At 39.5% G+C, this 14,865-nt stretch overlaps 1 protein-coding gene across 1 annotated transcript in view; it reads left to right on the top strand.

Annotated features, from left to right (window-relative positions):
• The window catches only part of LOC144690662 (ras-related protein Rab-40C), an 87,730-nt gene extending 74,600 nt beyond the window's left edge, over window positions 1-13,130 (top strand). The window contains exons 5-6 of the mRNA XM_078558386.1: window positions 9,197-9,419; window positions 11,426-13,130. Of these exons, the coding sequence (XP_078414512.1) occupies window positions 9,197-9,419; window positions 11,426-11,703 (501 nt within the window). The 3' untranslated portion in view covers window positions 11,704-13,130. The remainder of the gene's footprint in view (window positions 1-9,196; window positions 9,420-11,425) is intronic.
• Window positions 13,131-14,865: the final 1,735 nt, after the last annotated feature.

The following is a 14,865-nucleotide window of genomic DNA, read 5'->3' as shown; positions in this document are numbered from 1 at the left end:
TTACTATAATGCAACTTGTATACAGCTAGCCATTCACTATGGAAATATAGAAGACAAAGATCTGGCACAAGCGCGACAGGCCAGATGGCCTCTTTTTTTGCTGTATCCTTCTATAATATTAATAATTTTTCCATGCAACCATCAGTGGTCTATTTCACTGAAGGATATGCAAGAAGTCTATTAGAAGTACTCTTTTTAAACTCATCCTCTAGAGTGCTGACATTTCAGTTCTGTATCCATTATTACCTCTTTCATAAACATGCACCTTGCCTTTAGTGAATGTTCTTAATATTTCCAGTAGATTTTTGCTGTTTATCAATATTAAATGTGTTTAATATTGTTTCTTCTATCATCTTTCATTGGGTAGAATTGCAATGAAGGCGAATGAAAATAGTTTCTTTCCACTGCCAGAGTGAATGACTTATTTCCTGCTTTCCTTACTACAGGAAGGAAACACTGGTCTCACTAGAATTTCAAAGATGATTACATTGTCACATTCATTTAATCATAAATGGCAAAATATGTAAGACTAGAATTTCCATAAAATTGGCTGAGTTTGAAATTTACAAGCTAAATTGTACAAAAGAATGGTCCAATATTCTTTTGCATTCTACCATCATACTCCACATACGATATATTATGATTCAAAATGGACGAAGCAGCTCCGCTGTAAAGATATTATTCCTATTGTATAGAATACCTGTGCCCGTGAAGCTTCAACTAATCTCTGTTCCAATGTATGTTGTGCTTATGCTTAGAAGATGAATGTCACAGTTCACTAAAATGTAGTGACCGGGTGCAAAAAAAAAATCAAAAAAGCTAGTGAAATCTAAGCCTTTATTTCTAAAGAAGAGAAGGTTTTGTTTGCATACCAGTACTGTCAAAGCCCTGATTAGACTACATGTGGAGTAATGTGCACACTTCTGGGTACCACACCTTTTAAAGAATATATTTACCTTAGAAGGAATGCATTGCAGATTCACCAGAACGTTAACAGGGTTCTATGGGCTAAATTATAGAGAGAGATTACATAAACTGGGACTGTATTCCCTAGAATATAGAATGTTAAGGGATGCTTTGTCTGAGATTTTTAGGATTTTGAAAGGATTTGCTCAGGTAGTTGGAGAGAAAGCTCTGCTGCTGGTGGGGGAGGACAAGGAGATATAATCTTAAAATCAGAGCCAGGATATTTGGGAGAGAAGTTAGGAATTTCTCTTCAAAATTCACATTAAACCTGAAATTAGTGAGATTTTTACTAGCCAAAGGGTATTAAGGGATATGGAACCAAGGAAGGTGGATGAAGTTAGGATACAGATAAGTCACAATCTTATTGAATGACAGAATAGGCTTGAGGGGTTGATTGGCCTACTCCTGTTCCTATGTCAAAGTGCTTTGTCTCTTCCTCCTTCCCAAACCTAGGGACGCTGAAGATAAAAGTCGTGAGCACATTTGGCACCATATTAGGCTAGATTACTTTATACAATATTGTGCCCTATCTCTGACCCCAGATCACCCTGGAACATACAGAACACCCCAGAATCCTTTCCTTGATGTCACACTACCTCAACCACATCTTATCCTACCTCCCTCTTTTTCTGTCCACATCCTTCCCACCGACAAAAAGTGCAAGGATCTTGTTTTTTTTTTTCCTTTCTTTGCCGCCCCCTCACCCTATCAGTACCAGTTGAATACTGATGGACCACTTCCTGTGCTATTGATCCTTTCTGCACCTAACTCCTTGGCCAATAATCTTCTCAGCTCAGTATACAACAACAAAGTCAATTGACCCCCATTTTCTTGGGCTTTTGTTTGCTCCCTGTTTAAGAATGCAGTCTCATCAAACTCTCCAACAATGGCTCTATCACCAACCTTACTTTCCTTTGTAGAATTCTTGATAGTGTTATCACCATGTACCCTGTCCCTACTTCCCCCATTGCTCACTGTTCAAAACCCTTCAGTCTATTTTCTGCTCAACAGCACACCTGGTCAAATTCACTGACAACATTCTTGTAACATGCAATTCTAATGTAATGTGCTATTAGAATCAAGTGTGTTTATGGTCTCTCTCTTTGTTCTCTTTAATCTGCCTGAGATGTTCTACATGGTTAACCCATTCCGATTGTCTTTGCTCAGTGGTTTATTTCCCTGTCAGAGTCTTTGCATAGTTACATTCCTGCCCGTTCAGACATGGTGAATGTATCTTGTGCAGTCACCTTGAATCTCTGTAAGGTTTTATACTTGGTCCTGTTCTTTTCCTCAACTTGGCATTATTTGTAAGCATGGAACTGGTTTTCATATGATTGTTGATAACAATCATATGAAACTTTATCTCTGTCAAAACCCTCATTTTATTTAAACTAAACTTTGGTAAGACTGAAGCCATCATGTCCTGTCCCTGCAAAAGTTCCACACCCTATTACATTTCCCTCTGGCTGTTTGCTCAGGCTGAAACCCACGGTGTAGAACTTCAATATCCTGCTTGACCCAGAGCTAACGTTCAAATCCCACATTCTAGGTTTCATATTGGATGCCATCTCCTGCCTCACTCCTGCTGCCACTGAAATATTTCAGTCACATCTTCATAATCTCTCAGCTCAATTATTCTCAATGCTTTCTTCACTGACCTCCCTATTTTAATTCTTCACAAACTGTAACTTTTCTAAAACTCTGTTGTCTACATCCTATCTGCAGCTCCATTGACTGCCCACCCTTTAGTACATTCAGTTCAAAATTCTTGCTATGTTCAGGTCCCTTCTTGGCAACCTTGTCTAGTCCTACAATGTACACACTATGCTTTTGAAACTGCCATTTATATTCCTACTTTCTTTGCTCCACCTTAATTGGTGGAGCCTTCAGTCAGCTCAGTCCTACACACACGTGCACACTCCACTATGCTCCACTCCCTTACTATCTCTTTCCCTAAAACTGTCTCATCACAACCTCCTTTCTTGACTACCTAACCTAATTTGCATCCCATGCCTCCCCCCCCCCACCACCCCCCAATCCAACTATCATCAGTTGTTGGTGTTGCTATGTTTTATTACTTGAAAGACACTATAACAATGAAGTTGTGCACCTAATGCCAGACTAGGGGACAAAACTGGAAACCTCCAAGTGCCTGACTCAACTACTTCCTGGATAAGTTCCCCCAGGGATCAGGGAACATCTTTAGGGATTAAGTTTTTGATTATTGTAAAGGGTAGTTAAAGAATGTGGTGAATAACTGCTGAAACTAGTCTTGCACAGGTTATTATGCAGAATACAAGGTCCTTTTTTTCATTCGTCCATGGGATGTGGGCATTGCTGGCTAGGCCACCATTTATTGCCCATCCCTAATTGCTTGGAGGGCATTTTTAAGAGTCAACCACATTGCTGTGGGTCTGGAGTCACCTGTAGGCCAGCAGATTTCCTTCTCTAAAGGACATTAGTGAACCAGATGGATTTTTATGACAATCAGCAATGGTTTCATGGTCACCATCAGACTTTTAATTCCAGATTTTTATTGAATTCAAATTTCACCATCTGCTGTAATGGGATTTGAACCCAGGTCCTCAGAGCGTTACCCTGGGTCTCTGGAATACTAGTCCAGTGACAGTACCACTACGCTACTACCTCCCACAAATCTACATATAGTTTTTTTTTGTGTTGCAATATTTTTAAGTGGCATAACTAGAAAAACCTGTTGTTGTTTAAGTCCAAGTTTGTCTAACAAACTTGACAAACAATTGCAACACTGGCATTTTTACCTTCTCGTGAAGTAACTGGAGTCAGTTTTGGAAATTAAAGTTTAATGCTATAGATTGAAAAGGAGTTGTATATTATTCATGGAGATCCACTGTGTTGTATTCATGTAATACACTAAGTGTTGTTTTTACTTGGATCAGTGAGAAGTTGGCAGGATCATAATTTTATTTATGGCAATTTATTAATACATAGAAATGTGTGATTATGAAATGAGGCTGAAAAATGTATAAACATGTAATTTACAGAGAAATATAGTACAAACATTTTAAACATTTGTCCACTAATATTATTCACTAATGATGTCCACTAATATTTAAAGAAGAAAGCAGTAGTGCATCACTAACCACCATCATGCGTGTGTGGAGATGATGTTTGGCAGACTTTGGATGTTGGCAGGGAACATTTTTTCGTTAAGATATTCCCATATTGTGAATGGGATGCAGTTATACCAACTGTTCCATTGTTCACCCTCTTGTGAGAGCCTGTAAGTAAAAATAAACAAAACAGGAAAAAAAACTGCAAGTTAAGGAGGAATTCTATAGATAAATACCTACAAATAACAAGGTTCACCTGTAGAGTTACACTTTCATTTGTGAGGCCATTCTGTCAATGAAAATGTTTTTTTTCTTGTTTGAATTTCAAGAGCTGTCTGATTTTCTTTGTGTGGATGAAACAATTTGCATAACTTTGCTATTTTGCAAAGCCCTTTTAACCTGTTTACATCGTTTGACTAGAAGTAATTGCCAAAAACTCTGAAAAAAAATTACATGTTACTTGACACAAAATTTAAATCAACAATCTTAATCTTAGAATATTCCAAAAATAATTTAATTTCAGTTGTGGCCAGTTGTACAAAACAAATATGTAGCAAAAGATTTTAAGCAACATCACTGGGATTTTACCTGATTTCATGGCCAACTTGAAATTTTTGCAGTGTAAATTTGTTTTTTAAGGGAGGTTATTAAATTTTAGATGGAAGTTGGAGGTAACTGCAAAAGTTGCTCATGGGTTTATAACAGAATCTATTTTCTTTGAGAGAATAATATAAATCAATTACGCTTATAAAGTGTCACTACTCAGAACATAGAGCTGTACCACATAATTAACCGTTCCGCATTGAAATGTCATCCTCTTGCAGATATGTTGAAATAGCTAAGTGAATTGGAGTGTTTCTATAAATATTATGGCTTATTTATTCTAAAAGAATGACAGGTAATTATGATGTATGTATCATTTAACACTGTTCAGAATTAAAACAGTGTATCAGAAGCTTTTATTCCAAACTGCAGATAGTTCCCCTATTAAAACACATTCTAATGGTGTATTTGAGTTTTAGCATGGTTTGTAAGTTGGGGAACAAATAATTTTCATTTTAACACGGTTACTGCGCATGCATTAGGAACTGCGTTGTAACTACAGGTGCTCGGTCTTTTTTTTTAATGCTTCCCTCTCCCGACCTCTTCACTGCTTCCTGCTCACTGCACCTCACTCGCTATTCCAACTCCCAGTGAGGGAAGTAGTGAGGAGGTCAGGAGGGTGAGGGGGCAGTGATGAGCAGGTGGGAGTAAGGGAGTTGAGAGAGGGAAGTGATAAGCAGGAGGGAGTGAAAAGGGTGGCAAGTGAGTCATGTGAAGCAGCAAGCGGGAGGTGGGAAGCAGCGAGCGGGAGGCTAGTAGTAAGAATGGTAGTAAGTAGAGGATTTTTGGGCTAATTAGATTCGAGGTTTTTAATGCAAAAATTACAAGTCAAGAACGTAATTCACCCTTATTACAAGGTTCCTTATGAGAAAGTGATTTTCATTTGGCACGTTTTTTAGGAACACAAGGAATGCTAAATGAGGGATAGCTGTATTTCTCTTACACTAAAAATTAAAATGACAGATTATGCCTGTAGCCATATATAACTTCATATTTGGAACTCTTGACCAACTTGACCTCTAGTCAGAAGGACAAAAAACTGTGGACCAGGAACAAAGGTGTTCACTATTTCAAAGAAGCAATGTAATTGTTAACTAAAAGTCCTACAACACAATCTGTTGCAACAGGTTGGCAAAAACTGTCAAATCCTACAAATTAGTGTAGTTATCTGACATTGCACTTTAGAAATGTTGCAAAAGTATGCAGACCAGATTCTTGAACAATTCTATATTTTAAGAAATGAGTACTCTTAATATTCCACAATGAGGCATTCAAGAGTTGTATCAGGAGTAAATGTTCAGGTCATTGTCCTTGTAATGTAATCATCTTTGTGATTTTTATGCACAGATTAAATTTCATATTTAATCAATATAGGTATTCTTTTCCATTTGATAGTTAAAATAGTTCTTAAATGGTATTGTTCTACACAGTGAACAAAGATTTACTCTTATTTGGAATTATATCCCAAGCGTGTGTCCTTTTCCATATCCAATTATGCCAAATTGTAAATTAAAGAAGGAAGTGTGGTTTAGGAAAATTCTTTCCAATTGGATTTCCAAGCTCTGCTAAAATCAGCTGATGAAGAAATCGACAGGTTCTCGATAGAGAGCAGTGCAGTTTCCTTTTTTATATTTTTATGAAAGAAAGAACTTGTACATATATGTTGTCACGACTCACTTGGGATAGTGTGCTGTAATATCAAGCCTCACTATTCCCCGAGCCAAGACAAATGTGAAAAGTTTGACCAAACCACCAGATTGTCCCAATTCTACCTAACTGTTTAATTTAGATTAACAGAATGCAAGCACCAGGTTTGTAAATTTAATAAATAAACACTGTTTATTGAGCAAACAGTTATTAACCAATGGCAAAAGAGAGAAATATGAACTGCTAATTTTTAACTCTACAACTAAACTCTACCTCCTCTTAAATCCCGTACACACACATACAAGACACACAAAAACATGGATTTTAAGGGTGGGATAAAACAGTTCAACAGCATCAATTCCAGAGTACAGGATTCGATGGGTTGATTTTGATCGATGCCTTCCAAATTCCTTTCTTTCCTTGTTGATGACATGAGGTGGCCTTCCAGCACTTCCAGTATTTAGTTCACTGGGTGAGGACTTGCCTTTCAATGTCTCTAACAGTGATTTTCCCCTTTTGCCTCTTGACAGGGGTTTTCAGAGAGAGAGAGCAGGTTATAGAGATATGAGAAGAAAAGCCAGCTAGCTGTTATTGTAGAATTACTGGAATCTTCCACGCACAGGAGAAATAGGTTTTAGGGTGTCTTCCTTTCAGGCTAGGAGCTATTCAGCTGCACTGCCCTCACACAAAACCTGGTCAGGAGTTGTTGCCAGGCAGCTTCCTTGGTCCAGGACTCCTTTCTGGCACCATTCTGTCTTTCATGGCACACTCTGTTCTAGGACTGCAACATTGTATATATCTCTCATCCTGTTCCAGTGGACATGTCTCTCAACCTACAGCTATTGCAATCCCAATCCACAGTCAACAGAAATAAAAAGTTATGTTCCTTACAATGTATATAATGTCACTGTTATAAGGAAACGTGGCAGTAAATCTATACAATGCCATGAACAACAATGAAATACATGACTAGGTGATCTGTTTCTGGTGTTTCAGGGATGAGTGTTGGCCAGGACATCTGGGCCAGAATCTTCCGTGCGGTGTGCGGGGGCAGGCCGGCCCCCACACGGACGCATAAAATGACATGGTGATGCTGGGCATGCGTCCCGACGTCACCGTACGTCATTCCAATCTTCAGTTTGACGGGGGTGCACCGGAGTCAGCTGCGCGCCAGCTGAACTGTCAAAGGCCTGTTAAGGCCATTAATTACCTAATTGAAGTGATTGTCAGGGCTGCCGGTCCGACCATAAGGCGAAGAGCCCAGGTGGCCTTCACATTTCTCATGAAACTTCGGTGGGATGAGGTTTCATGAAGGGTTTATAAATTAAATAATTTTTATTAAAATTCATAAACATGTCCCAGCTTGTGTGACACTGTCACATGAGGGAATATGTCTGAATAATTTTATTATTTCGTTTTAAAAATCTTTTGAACTGAACTTAATCTTCCTGAGGCACAGAGCTGGCCCTGACTCTTCCCCCCTCCCCCCAGCCTGTACAGGTAGCGCTGAGCGCTTCCGGTTGCTCGTCATGCTGGGTGGGCCTTAATTGGCCTGCCCATGTAAAATGGCAGCACGCAGCCGATCACGGGTGGCGATTGGATGCATGCCCACTCCCAACCGGCCCGCCCGATTGGGAGAAAATTCTCCCCCGGAGGACTTTCCTACAGCAGCAACTTGCATTTATGTAGCACGTTTCACATGAGCATTGTCAAATATAAGTTTGACACTGATCCACATGAGATTTGGACAATTAACCAAAAGTTTGGTCAGAGATTTTAAGCGTCTTAACAGAGGAGAGAGATGCACAGAGGTGATTGTAGGCCCTAGGTGGCTGAAGGCATGCCCACTAATGGTGGAGCGATTAAAACCCAGGTTAAGGTGCCAAAATTAGAGTACAGGGATCTGAGTGTTGCAGGACTGGAGAGGTTACAGAGATAGGCTGGGGCATGGAGGGATTTGAAAACAAAGATGAGAATTTTAAAATCAAGGCTTTGTCAAACTGGCAGCCAATGTAGGTCAGTTATCACACTACACTATGCCACCATCTATCTCGGGGAGATGGTGGCATAGTGAGAATTTCAGAGCTAGTAATCCAGAGACCAAGGCTAATGGCCTGGGGACACGGGTTCAAATCCCACTGTAGCAGTTGGTGGAATTTGAATTCAATTAATAATATCTGGAATTGGAATCTAGTCTCAGTTTCATGGTCATCAATACTATCATTGATTGTCGTAAAAACCCAACTGGTTCACTAATGTCATGCTTACCTGGTCTGGCCTACATGTGACTCCAGACCCACAGCAATGCAGACTCTTAACTGCCCTTTGAGACGGCCTAGCAATCCACTCAGTTCAAGGGCAATTAGGGATGGGAAACAAATGCTGGCCTTGCTAGCAACGCCCACATCCCATGAAAAAATAAAGATGACAACACTGAGTGAACAGGACTTAGTATGAGTTACAATGTAGACAGCAGAGTTTTTGATGAGCTCAAGTTTATGGAGATAGGAGGCTGGCTAGGCAAGTATTGAAATAGTCAAGGATAGTACCATGATTTATTTATTTTTTAACGCCTAGCTGACTGGCCAGAAAGGACCACAGTTTCAACATCTCATCCACATGATAGTCTAGACTGACACTGTCAGATGTGCTATAAGCTCAAGCCTCTGGAGTGGGCTTGAACCCACAACTTTCTGACTTAGCGACCAAAGTACTATTACTAACCAAGTTTGACACTGTCTGGATGCCAGTTAGGAATAATTTGAACCAGAAAATTTCATTAAAGGATCAGTACTGTTGGGTGAAGAATACAATAATCAAAACAGATTTAACACCATCAAATATGCACAATGTACAAAGTATCAAGTGGTTTTATATTTTCCTTTCAGCATGCACCTGGTGTGCCAAGAATCTTGGTTGGTAACAGGTTACATCTTGCCTTCAAGCGGCAGGTTCCCACTGAACAGGCACGTGCTTATGCTGAGAAAAATGGGATGACATTCTTTGAAGTCAGCCCACTCTGCAACTTCAACGTGACTGAGTCCTTCACAGAACTGTCTCGGATTGTGCTGATGAGACATGGCATGGAAAGGTTCTGGAAACCAAACCGAGGTAGGAAAAGGTTATGGATTTTTAATTTTTGATCTTCGGAGTGTTTTAAATAAAACATAAATAGGCATTAAAAACATAGTGATCAGCTGGAAGAACTGTTTTTGTTCATGGCTGATCTCATCTTGGATAGTGGTAGGAGCAAAGCAATTGGCCTGAGCAGTCCTGAGCTATCCTTTGGCTCCTGCTTGAACGTGCGTGTGGATGTCTGCTGAAATCAGGGTTTGACTCTGCTTCAGTGCTTCCACGTTTGAATAGCACTCACCATCTTTGCTTAAAAATGCCCATTTTGAATGAGGTACCAGAGGGCTACCAGACCCGGTGGAATTGCATTAATAGTTGCTTGGTGAGGAAACGGAAGCGAAGAGGAGATAATTAACATCTTCTGGAAGAGTAGGAATAAATGGGGAAGAATACAGAGATTGTACTGTGGGTGGATGTCGATGTAAGAATTTGAGGCAGTTAAGTGATGTCTCAAACTGATAGCTTTTCAGTATTGACTTTTTTAAACCTCTACCCCGCTGCCTCACTGCTATTGCGTGTTCACAGGACCTTGCAAAACATCAAATTTGTGATGTAAAATTACATGGGCATTCTGACCTATTGAATCATAAAATTTTTCAAACAATGAGTTACAATGAACCACTATATCTCTTGAGTATTTTTGTGTTTAACATGCCTTAGAGACTCTTTGCAATAACATACAACAAACTTTGAGACATATTAAAAGAAAATTAGAGAATAGCTGCTTCACCTGGACTTGGTACACTCTAGTGCAAAAGTATACAGTATTTTTCAGCTAGTTCTCCTGATGTGCTGTTGTGCCGAGTGCCTTGCTTTAGATTAAAATTATGCCAAATTTGATCTTTTAAATTTTGGAATTATTTTTCCAAAGGGTGCTTCATAGCTGGCATTTTTTCAAAAACTGCACTAAGGATTGTCATTTTATTTTAAAAGATGCGATTTATTGCACATAGAAAAACTGTTGATGCTATGTATTTTGTATTGATGTCAGTGCAATTAATGTAATTTTGCAATCATCTCTGCCCCCAAGCGAGCAGGCCTGGTAGTGCGGGGGAAAACTAGAGGTTTCCAACTTCATGTTATCAATTCATGTATGGGATCAATAGGCCACACGGTTTCAGGCAAACTTTTGATTCACTGATACTTGTTATAAGATTAATAAAGTTAAATTGTTCTGCAACAAATTGCACAGGAAAAATGGGTTTGTGAGCAGAGCTCATCCATAAAATAAAAAATCAAGAGCCAAGAGTTGTTAAGATTGTCCTTTGAGAAGACTGAAGCTAGAGTTTGATTTGTCCTCCCATTGTCTGAAGGGATGAAAAACCAATCCTGAAAGGCATTTAAAAAACAATTATAAGTGATCAGGAAAAACTGGCCCAGAAACTGCTCGAAAGAAAATAGTGATCATCATGTTCTAATTAAAAATGATAAATACTAACCCTTTGTTACAAAAGGGAGTACCTTGGCACTTCGTTTGCCATTATGTCTGTTGTCATTGTTTAAATTGGGCCTATGACCAAAACACACACTAGTTTGAATTACTGCTTAATAAACAATGTGCAGTTGTTGATTCCTTGTAACTACTTATTTGTTTGGCTTCTGATGTTTTCTTTAAATGGTGTTTGCAGTTTAATTGAGTCAAATTCTCCAAATGAAATCTTGAAGCCTTGTTTGTGCAGCAGATCATCTTGTTCGAAACCACGTTACAGTATTACTAAGGCCATATCTTAAATGGATTCTGCATGGGTGCAGACATCCTGAAAATTGTGGCAATTTTCTGACTGCCCTTAGACTTATAAATAGTATTAATAGTTAACCATTTGAAGATAGTGAAGCGTTGACCCCCCCCCACCACCACCCCCAATTCTCAAAAGTAATCTATTATGTTGCAGGTTTCTGGATGCTTCAGATGAATTTTAAGCTCTTGAGTTAAGATTAAAGTAGTACTCAAAACTGTACTTAATTTTCTTTTTCTTTTTCCTCAGTTTTCACACTGCAAGACCTTTGTTGCCGAGCCATTGTTTCCTGCACACCTGTTCACCTTATTGACAAACTACCACTACCTGTTGCCATAAAAAGCCACCTCAAGTCTTTTTCCATGGCCAATGGAATGAATGCTGTCATGATGCATGGGCGTTCGTACTCGCTGGCCTCAAGCAGCGGTGGAAGTAAAGGGAACAGCTTGAAGAGGTCAACTAAACCTCCCCGACCGCCACAGAGTCCACCTCAGAGCTGCACACGCACCAACTGCAAAATCTCTTAGCAAAGAGGTTTTGTTTCAAGCTCTCCTGTTTGGCAGGAACTTTGCCAGCTGGTCAAGCTTGGAACCTGAACTCCCATGAAACAGTTCTTGCAGCTTCCTGCTGGACCAAATGAAGATGTACTCCGCATTTTTCAAAGGAACACCTCTCTTTTTGATCAATGAGTAAACACGCTAGTTGAAACAGACACTCGTTACATTTTGTTTTGACAATTTGCACTGAAATTTCAAACTAGAGTGTTTTAAAGAGGCTTGCCGGTGCCACTGTTAATAAAGGGACAAGCAATTTTAAGGAAGGTGGTACTGGCATGTTTACATGGCTTTGATCGGAACATAAATCTTTACCTTTGTCTTCATGACTAATATATTATTGCTATGTGGTGAAAAGAAGAATCTCTGGGAATTTAACCAGTACAAATGCAAAGAATGATCTTGCTACTATAATTCTTACTAGCGTCACTAAAATCCGTGCCTTTTAATATTATAGACTATATCTAGCCTGCAATGGCCTGCATGTGGCCTTTCATACCTTAACCATGCCTTGCATCTTTATCTTCTATAGACCAGGACAACTCTTAAGATCAAAGGTTGACCGACAAGGTCATATGTTTTCCACAATCCTTAATACAAAGATTAATAATATGTATTACTATTTAATTTATATGCTATAGACTACTTGTAATATTTTTCCCTGTTGTAATGTATGATGCCATCATTGATTTAGTCGTTGTTTAACTGTCTTCCACATTAGCAAAAGTTGTGGTAATTTCACTTCAAGTGATGGAAATTTAATCTCCACCTCCAACTTCTCGACAAATCAGGTATGATGTCATTATTTTCGGCAACCTCAAGTAATTTAAGACATCATATATAAATCAACTGAACAAAAACTTTTCAGTTGATCTTTTCATGTCTTTTCAGGTCGTTAGAGCAAAAGGGTTTCTGTCAATGATTTTAGCATTTGTAGTATGCCAGAAGCACCCTGTCACCACTTCTTCTCTCACCCCTTTTCTCCTTTCTGACAAAGGAAAAGAAATAGAACTGTCTCCCTCTTTTGTAAGTGATAACTGTGTTTCTCCTCTTTCTATAAAAAAATCTTTGCATCTTTGGCCAATAATTGTAACAGCTTTCTATTATGATGACACTTGTGAAAGGTAAACTGACTAAATGGAAAGAATGCATAGGAGAGACCTACTGTAACACTGAGGATAGGCCACCTTCTGCACCGGAACTGGATAATATTTGCAGTATCACCTAGTCTTTTTGAGAAAAAAGGGAACAATTGAAGTAAAATGTTCAATTATGTAAAACACTATTTCGCATTTATTATAGCTGCTGTGACACTTGAGAATGATTTTTAAGTGTTTTATTGGCATTTTTTCTTTGTACAGTTTCAATGTTCAACTGTGAAATACATTTTTTTTTCAAAATAAGGTGCCTGGTTTGTCATCTTGCATTTATTGAATTACCCAATGTGCTACAGCGACACATCAAGTGTTATAGTCTTTCCAAGAAATTGTAAAATATGGATGAAATTTTAGAAATGGTTGTTAAATTGTAAAATATTTCAGATAACCAACTATTGTAGGCTGCCGTTGCCATCTCAGTACCCAGAATATAGGTACAGAGCCACAGCTGTGTGAAGTCCACATTGAAGAACAACTGCCTGCCAGATAGCACTTGGAAGGAGCACAAAACTAAGTAGATGTCACACACTGTACACTTTTACTAAGTGCAAGCACCAGGGAAGTAAAAAGTAAATAGAGCAAACTATGGGGGAGGGGGGACGTTGCATCTTATTTGCAATGTACTGTGGAAATTTGTTTCAGAAGTGAGTCTTACGTAGGTAGTGGGTCCTAAGCTCCTTTGATGTTCAGTGACATTACCATTGTTGAATCCTCCCCTATCAATATCCCAGGGCTTACCATTGACTAGAAAGTTACTGGACCAGCCATATAAACACTGTGGTTACAAGAGAAGGTGAGGGGCTGGGAACTCTGTGGTGAGTAACTAACCACCTGACTCCTCAAAGCCTGTCCACCAGCTACAAGGCACAAGTCAAGTGTGTGATGGAATACTTCCAGTTGGCTGAGGGAGTGCACGCAACACTCAAGAAGTTCGGCACCATCCATTGGGTCCTCTTTGACCCTAATGAGCTTCTGACCCCGTAAGCTCTCCATCACTAGGACTGTCTATTTCCATCTCCATGACATTGCCTGTCTCCACCCCTGCCTCAGTTCATCTACTAAAACCTTCATCTATCCCTTTGTTATTTTTAGACTAAGCTATTGCAATGCCCTCCTCACCAGTCTCTCATCTTGCAACATCTGTAAGTTCGAATTCATCAAAACTCTGCTGGCCATACCCTAACTTGCCCCAAGCCCTGTTCATCTCTGTTCTGAAAAACCCATATTGACTCCTGGTCCAGCAACTCCTTAATTTTAAAATTCTCATACTTGTTTTCAAATTCCTCCATGGCATCATCCCTCCCTACCTCTCTCACCTCCTCCAATCCCCCAAGATCTCTGCACTCCTCCAAGTCTGCTCTCTTGAGATTCCAGATTTTCACTGTTCCATTGGCATCTATGCCTTCAGCTGCCGATGCACTAAGTACTTGCATGCCTAACCTTCTCTGGGTTTTTCTTATCCTTTATGATACTTCAGAAAACGTATCTTTTTCCTAATGTCCCCTCACTTAGCTCAGTGTTGGATTTTGTTTCAAAGTACTCTCCAACAAGGGCAAGATGAGAAATCCAGTCCAGTCATGCACAGCAAATCATAAAACATCATAACACAAAAACAGGTCTTTGCCCCAAGTCAGTGCTAGTGTTTCTTCATGCTAGTGTAATCCTATTTCACTGCTCATTCCCATGCTTCCCTTTTGCATAAGCACATTCTCTTTTTAAAAAAGACAGTGGCCTAGGCCTTCGCCACAATGGAGAGGCCCATGGTTGTGCTGCAAATGGCAGGCAAGCCTGGAAATTCTAAATCCCACCCCGAACACCGAATTTCTTATTCTCACATGGCAGGACTGGAGTCAGGCCTGGGTTCGCACATGCACGATTTATGGAGACAGCTAGGCATTTAAATCATCTGCTGCTTCTGCTGAAGTGGGATTTTGGTAGGCCAGGACTATAAAGTCCAGAATGTGCATATTAGAGCAGA

Source organism: Cetorhinus maximus, chromosome 15, assembly GCF_964194155.1.
Source record: "Cetorhinus maximus chromosome 15, sCetMax3.hap1.1, whole genome shotgun sequence".
NCBI lineage: Eukaryota > Metazoa > Chordata > Chondrichthyes > Lamniformes > Cetorhinidae > Cetorhinus > Cetorhinus maximus.
The sequence above is the reverse complement of the archived record's forward strand: the minus strand, read 5'-3'. Positions and strand labels throughout refer to the sequence as shown.